At 36.5% G+C, this 7859-nt stretch overlaps 1 protein-coding gene across 1 annotated transcript in view; it reads left to right on the plus strand.

Moving 5' to 3' along the window:
• The window catches only part of LOC129227575 (beta-1,4-galactosyltransferase galt-1-like), a 43022-nt gene extending 36414 nt beyond the window's left edge, over positions 1-6608 (plus strand). The window contains exons 2-3 of the mRNA XM_054862158.1: positions 1698-3625; positions 6314-6608. Of these exons, the coding sequence (XP_054718133.1) occupies positions 2092-3625; positions 6314-6537 (1758 nt within the window). The 5' untranslated portion in view covers positions 1698-2091 and the 3' untranslated portion in view covers positions 6538-6608. The remainder of the gene's footprint in view (positions 1-1697; positions 3626-6313) is intronic.
• Positions 6609-7859: the final 1251 nt, after the last annotated feature.

A 7859-nucleotide genomic window follows, 5' to 3' on the forward strand; every position in this document is an offset into this window, starting at 1 on the left:
TCAATCTCTGCACTTGGGGAAAAAATTATAATGAAAACACATTACGTCTAAAATACATGTCGAGTGCCCAACTATAGATAATGTTGCCATCTAGCAACCATGCTGCCAAAATTTTCGCCAAGCCTTCCACCAGTCACATGATGTATCCATGAACCAATTTTTTCATCAGCAAGTCTGGGAAAGCTCGGTCTACTCTTATTATTAGTCTATGATTAAAATAGTGTTACTATAAATCAGCAGGGTTACCAAAATAAAATTATTTACGCCAAAAATGAGACGACCTCGCCAGTTTCCCAATTATCGAAATATTTTTAATTTTCTCAAAGGTTTTTTTTTCCTGAAAATTGGCAACATACTGTGCTTTTTCAATTTTTAGATTTTCGAAACATTTTATGAAATTTTACATCACGAAATGTTTGTCACTTTTAACTTTTAAGTTTTAGAATTAAAAATTAGTTATTCATACCTTTTGGATACTTTTTTGGAATGCGTTTGCGGTAGAATTACGGTAACCGGGTCGCGTTGGTGTGTTTTTTTTTTAAACTGCCAAACTTGGCACCTACGACTCAAGTAAACAAAGTACTGCAATGTAAACAAAGGAAATCATCAAAATTTATTTATTATCGTAATAATTAATTCAGTAAGAATTTCAATTTTAGTTATGATAACGTTCTCTGAATGGATCTTTTGATGTGATTTAACTTATTTAGTAGATCGTTTTAAATCTTAATTAGACAATACGTATTTTTAACGGCTTTTTCTCTGATTATTTCAGACTAATGTCGTGTTCTATCCAAATTTTACTGTTGTTAAATTTTGGTAGAAATTTATGTTTCATTTCAATGTTCCGTAGGAAATTAAACGTGTTGATAAAAAGTGTAACACCATACACGTCATGAACCTTTTCGTTCAAATACATCAGATACTTTATTTCTTTTCCTACACTTCCGCTTCTAAATAATTTTTTTTTTTAAATTTTAAAAATGTATCAAATTCAAGGAAAAAATGAGTGTAATATTACTGCAATGGGAACGTAAAGAGCATTATCGGCAAATTTTTATTTTAAAATCTTTTTCGCATTTTTGTCATGCGTTGTACTTGAGCTTTCTTGTACAAGCTTGCTCATGTTCCACTGGGGGGGAAAAAAAGTCAAATTCCATCATTTCGCTATTGTTAGTATCAAATCCTAAACATGTTTCTTTTAATGTCTCAAAAATTTATTTCTAGATCTGAGCTTTATATTCCCACGTTTATGCTAACATCTTGAAAAACGTTACCTCTCATTAGTATATTTTCTGCAAACTTAATTTCAAAATAAGAAAAATGATATAGCTCTATAAAAAAATAGGCTTAATCATTTGTTTCTTTCCATATTTTGCAATATTTTAAAAAGGAAAAAGGAATTTTAATGCTTTTTTTTTCTTTACGGTTGCGATCAGAGAAAGAAAAACAGTTGTAGTTACCAAGGTGATAGTTTAAGCTATCCGAAGATCCGCCCCTTTTCTTTAGGTCAACTCTCATTGGATGATTTCCTTTGTTTACATTGAAGTACTTTGTTTACTTGAGTCGTAGGTGCCAAATTTGGCAGTTTTTAAAAAAATACGCCAACGCGACCCTGTTACCGTAATTCTACCCTCCGGCATTTCTTTTCTTTTCTAACTTTGAAAAGTCATGAATAATATTTCTTTTCTTTTCAGATCTTCAAAAAACATGGCTATTTTTGTGAGTAAAATCTACATTTGAATCTCTTCATTTTAATCAGCTCAAGTATATCTGGAAACTTTTCAGTGGAAACCTAGAACCATTTCATATGAAAATATGTTTTTCAACAAATGAGAAAATGCTGAATGCATTTAAATGTGCAAACTCTGTGCAGAAGATGAATCCCTAATTTTGAAAGTTTTTGAGCTTTGAGCATAAAGCATGTGCATGTAAAATTGCAATATCAATTGTAAACAATATTTGTGTTCAAGATGAGGGAGTAAACAGCTAGTAACTTGCAGTAAAAACTTGATATTGCATTCTGGATAATATTTTATTGCGGCAATGAGTTGATCGAAATCTGACAATGACAGTCTGGGTGATTTTGAGATGTCAACAACAAAACAGAAATTTCGTGCAGCACGTTTTAAATACACAAATTTTCGAGTATTCAAACGCTTTCTCACCACTTGCAATTTTATAATCCTTCTAAGTGTGGTAATTACTGTGTCCATCATTATGACGATACAAAAAAGTGAAAATGAGGAAATTTTTACCTCAAAGTTGGATGAATTCCATGCTGCCACTCAGTTTAGACCTAGCATTCAATCCACTATGAAACCTCAAAGTACTAAAAAACAAACGACTGCAGTTCATGCTCATATCCAAACAGGGGAAAAAATCAACAACGTATCTAAAATTACTCCTGATAAATTTCCCCAGACACCACCAATGTTTTCTCCGAAATTTGCAATGCCCATTATCAAAATCCGGTCCCACCCAAGACATGTGAACAAGAGACTGAAGACAACAGAGGAACGAATGATTTCTCCTAAAAGGCTAAAATATAGAGATTTTGTTGATAAAATGGCTCGGTCAAAATCGTTTCCATCAGAGAGTCCCCCTAAAATGAACGACAAACATGTTAGCACGGGTATGAACGACTGGATTAGGGCTAACAGTCCACGAGATCAAACTAAGTTTCTTGTGTACTCGGCATTCTGGGATGATAGGTTTGACGAAAACTATGTACGAATAATGGCCATAATGGTGACTAAGAACCCTCCTCCTGTGTACTGTAAGCTGCAGATGATGGATGGTACTTCACAAGATGTTCGTGTGACTCGCAAAATAATGAACGAACACTGGAGACTCAAATACGCATCGTATTTTCTTTCCTGTGTGGTTGCTAAAAATGTTGATCCACCATTAAAAGTTTTGGTATCGCTCCAGAGGAATTTTACTTACTCGGCAATGTTGCCTGTTCACCAAAATAAAGAGAACATAGTCTCTCCGAGAGGTGAGATTGCTGTTTGTGTTAAGCCATTTCATTACTACTACGACAGAGCCACCTGGTTGCTGGAGTTTATAGAACTACATCGAATTTTCGGAGTTGAACATTTTTACTTCTACAACCATTCCGTTGGTTCTAGTGTCGATGCTCTTCTGCGGTACTACATGACACAAAATATCGTGACCGTTCTACCGTGGAACTTACCAATACGATCCCAGAAAGAGGTTCGAACAGAAGGGATATTTTCTTCGCTGAATGATTGTGTATTTCGAACAATGTACTTATTCCATTATGTTGTTATGTTGGACTTCGATGAATACATCATTCCACGGGAGCACGACACTTACTTGGAGATGATCCAACAGCTGGAGGAAGACAACAAGAGAATCCGTGGCAAGCCTGGCAGCTTTGTATTCAAAAATACATTCTTCTACCTGTATTGGGAAAACGACACCACAGCATTTGGAGCGGAACCTGAAACCCCACCCCTGATGGTACCGTACCTCATAACGCAGTACAAAACTAGACGTCTAACAACGACTATGAAAGTTGGCAGCCGCTCCAAGTACATAATTGTTCCTGAAAGGGTAATTGAGGTTGGAAACCATGTTGTTTGGAGACATACCTCAGGTGAGTATTTCTTCTTATGCTGTATTAGCACAATTAGCCTACCTGTTAGTAGCCTGTATTAATGACCCTGAAAAATAGTCCGTCACTCGACTATGGATGCCTTTACATTACGTATGAAGAGCTTTTGCTTTCTTTAATGTTTTATTTAGAATTTGTTTTAAAAAATTCCCAAATTAATAATTATAAATTATGTTTAAAAAGTGCAACAAAAGAAGCATACAGTTTGCTATGAGGATTCTTTTGTGAAGCTGTCGGAAACATATTGCTCAATGGGCTGAAAATGTGGGTACCCGCAGTACATTCAGGGACTCCCCGAACTAAAAGTTTTGGGAGGAAAAAATTCTCAATTTGCCGAATGAAATTCCAGTGTTACCAAATGATATAATGCGAGCATGCACACATATCATACATACCTAAGATCTAATGAGAAGGAACATTAGGTGTCAAAAAAAAAAAAAAAACACATTTTGAAAAACTTTTGAAAAAAAAAAAAGTCCCTCAATGTTGAAATGCTGTCTCAAAATTTGCCGAATAAAGACTTATTTGGAGGTCACAGTGACCTCCCTTCGTGGCACCTCTGAGTACATCTGAGCTGTGTTCGGAAACAATCCACAGGTTACACCGCGTAGTTAGTCATGTTGCCGTTATGACGTCACAGGAATTTTTCTGGTGAGCTGGTGCAACAGTTGTGTTTCCGAACACTCATGGTTACAGCGCGGTAGTTCTAGTTCAGCAGCAGGCGACACTCTAATCCATCGCTTCCCAAACTTTTAAGGCTGCGGACACCTTAGGGCTCTACCTTTACTTCAAGGAACCCTGGAAATTTATTCCTAACAAGACAAATGCTGGAAGTCACTGATAAAGAAAAAAAATTGTAATTATTCGCTGGCATTTTTACTTTTTCTATATCTGATATAAAAAATAAAAATAAAGGAAAAAGGTATTAGATTCGTGTAACTTTTCGAATTTTTATGGATTTACGCGCTTTTTAGGTTGTTGAACATGCTCATCATTTCAAAAATTTCCAAGGGCAAAGTGTTTGTATTCAATGCATTTTACAAGGAAAAAGCAAACACAAAGTATATAATTATATTTTGTTTCTAAACTGTATGGTTATGTTGCAAGTTGGGAGACTCATAGGGGTATTCCCTTGTAAAATATTTTAAAAGCAACCAAAAACGATATTTTTTCTAGGGCTCTGTATTGCAATTTTTCACTTATTTTTCTGTGCAAACCAGAGTATCAGACTCACTCCTATGAGGGCCCATGCCCGGAAGCGTTTTAACATAGTAAAAAAAATCTTGGAGGCATCGCATGTTGCATAGGAGTCGCCGAGCAGATCTTCAATAAAGAAACTTCCGTGTTATTTATATTTGCTGGGGTTTCATTCACAGATATAATTGAGATTAAAATCGAAATTCAGTGTGCTGCTGATAATATAATATTTATTTATACTTATATTTCGGGGATGCACCGCCTCATTGTTAAGCCTACGTCAAAATCGCTGGCCATTATTGCTACGGTCGGTTGGTTGTCGTTACGACGCAAATGCAGCTGTTGGCCGCAAACTTCAACAAATGCATCAATACTCTGTTAAAAGCTAAAATGTTTTGTAATGTCGTCTGTAATTAGTCCTGTTAATGCTGTCTTTGTGCTAAAAATTAACAACATGCTTCAAATTTGTCAATTTGTGTGCATGTAGCGCGTCTGATTTTGTTTTTGCGAGCCTATGTTTCGATGTGATTCCTTCTTGTTATCGCCCTCTCTCACCCCGTTTAACATTTTGCCTCAAATTTTCTGATCACTCTCCTATATTTATTCAATTCAGGAGTTAACACATGTTAGCAAAGCAGTTTTTGAACCAATTCTGTGGTTAACAAATTCTGCAGAAAACCTATACAGATTTCAACATAATTGCAAAAAAATGTTGCTTGCTCTTAATATGCCTTACGTGCGAAAGTACGGTGCGTTCATAAACTCAATTACTGAAAAGCTGTTCGGGAAAAAATAAATGTATTTGCTCACGAGAGGATCTATTTTGTTCAAAGCATATATAAAAAAAAAACCTTTTTATCTCTTGTTTTTAATATAATTTGAACGATGGATTAATAGCACAGAAAAATTATATTTACGCCATATTCTAAAACCATATTAATGACCAGTGTTGAATTTTTAAGAAGGCAGATTAAGCAGCTGCCTAAGGCTTTGAAAAGCACTAAAAAGAATGGATAACAGGACGATCCCCATGTATTCAATTTTGCAACCTCTGGGGTACATGCGTTTCTAAACGGCATTAATATGATGTAGTGCCAGCAATTGAAAAAAAATCACTGGTTTTGATTATTCGACGTTCGTATGAAAAAATGTTTAATTTTATAAAATATCCAATTCGTGGCGGAACCCGAGGTTCCGCGGAACACACTTTGGGAACCGCTGCTCTAATCAAAGAAAGTAAAACTTGAAACATCAGTAGATTATCCAAAAAATACCGTGAGATCTCTTAACCACGTCGAGACGGCGGTGTGAGCGGTTGCAACCGGGTCAATCGCCAGAGAGCAACCGAAGATTTTCCGAACGATGGTAGGTGGCGCCACCAGTGCCACCGTTTCTTGTTTCCGAACGTATCCATGATTTCAGTACACCGAGAGTGCTATAACGTCGTTTTACTTTAAATCTTCTTCCTTTCAGGAAGCAGAGCAATTCCTGTACCGGATACAGTGGCACTCCTGCATCATTACCGGATTTGTGAGTTCGGCGGATTTAGCTGTATGAAGAAGGAAAGTCTCGTGGACAGGACAGCTCAGAGATTTGCTCCGGAGCTTTTGAAGAGGGTTCTACGGCAGTGTCGCATGGTGTACACTGAATCAGAAGGGAAATGTCCTCTATCTCCTCCCTTAGGATCACCCTGGTAGCACGCTAAAAAGAAGTGGTTACGACTGTGCTTTTTCGTCTGAGATTGTAGGAATATATTTTAAGTAAAATTAAGCTCAGAAAAACATTTTGTGCTTCCTTTTCTTTTTTCAAAGTACAGTAATAATCTGGCAAATAGAGATGTAACAATGTTATGCAGGAAGTTACAACACCTAACCCAAGGCTGAGGAAGAACTATATGCAATACACCGACAGCCCTGTTTCCCCAACCAGAGACTGCAGTTTTTTTGTCCTTGTTATGGACTCAGTAGTCTGGAATAGGGAATAACCGAGCTGGAGTCTGATGTCATCTCACTGTTGGCACTCTCAGCTTCAATGAGATGACATCTGGAAGAAAAAACCGGTCTGTCGGTATATTGCATGTAACAGTGCTTCGAGTATTCAGAAATATTTAAAGAACTTTACGGTAATATTTTTTTAGATCGCAGAAAATATAATAACGCCGTTTGATAATCGTTTTTTTTCCGGCCAGCGTCTTGTTGCATTATGCAAGGTTGATTGGTACACTCATGCACTCCGGTCTCCTTTTTTATACCGTCTCTGTGCAGGTATCTGTTTTCATAACACTTATATTTTATCCTCTTTTCCTGGTTGTGTCCGCCAATGTCATTGATGTTGTGCAAACACCAATGGGAAGAAGATGCGTAGGAGGGGGGGGGGGGGGGGGTAATATCAGAACAAAATGCTATTAAATTTTTGGTAGATATTATTATCATAATGTTAAAAGAACTTCCTAAACTAGGTTTTTATTTTACGTTTATTCCGGCTTGCTACTTCAAATCATCTGTCTGCGCATCAATGGCCTACTAGCAGAGAATGAGCAAGAGAGACAGTCACGAAGACAGCAATGGAAAAGTCCAATTAGTGATTGCAATACCGAAAAACCGAATACGGGTATTTCGGGCAATTTTGCAATTTCGTAATACCGGCATTTTCTGAGGTAAAATACCGGTATTTTCGGTATTAGCTGAAAATAATAAATATTCTCTATCACTAGCGCAGCCAGAAGAACCATCTGGAAGTAGTTTCTTATTAAAAAATATCTTCTAGGGTTGGCTTTTTGGTTAGAAGTACCTTATTAAGGTAACTCATTAAGGGAGTTTCGTTATTAAAGCAGTCCTTTCATATGTTTAAACTACTGTATTATAATACGCATTTATGCTTCTAAAGGGTGTTTTCACCCCCCCCCCGCCTTCACTGCGCCGCTGGTCTCAATTAAAGAACTTTCAAGGTATTTTATTAAATATCCACTCATATTTTAAATATCATTACAAGTAACGGAATTATTGCAAATGATATTGTC

Source organism: Uloborus diversus, chromosome 8, assembly GCF_026930045.1.
Source record: "Uloborus diversus isolate 005 chromosome 8, Udiv.v.3.1, whole genome shotgun sequence".
NCBI lineage: Eukaryota > Metazoa > Arthropoda > Arachnida > Araneae > Uloboridae > Uloborus > Uloborus diversus.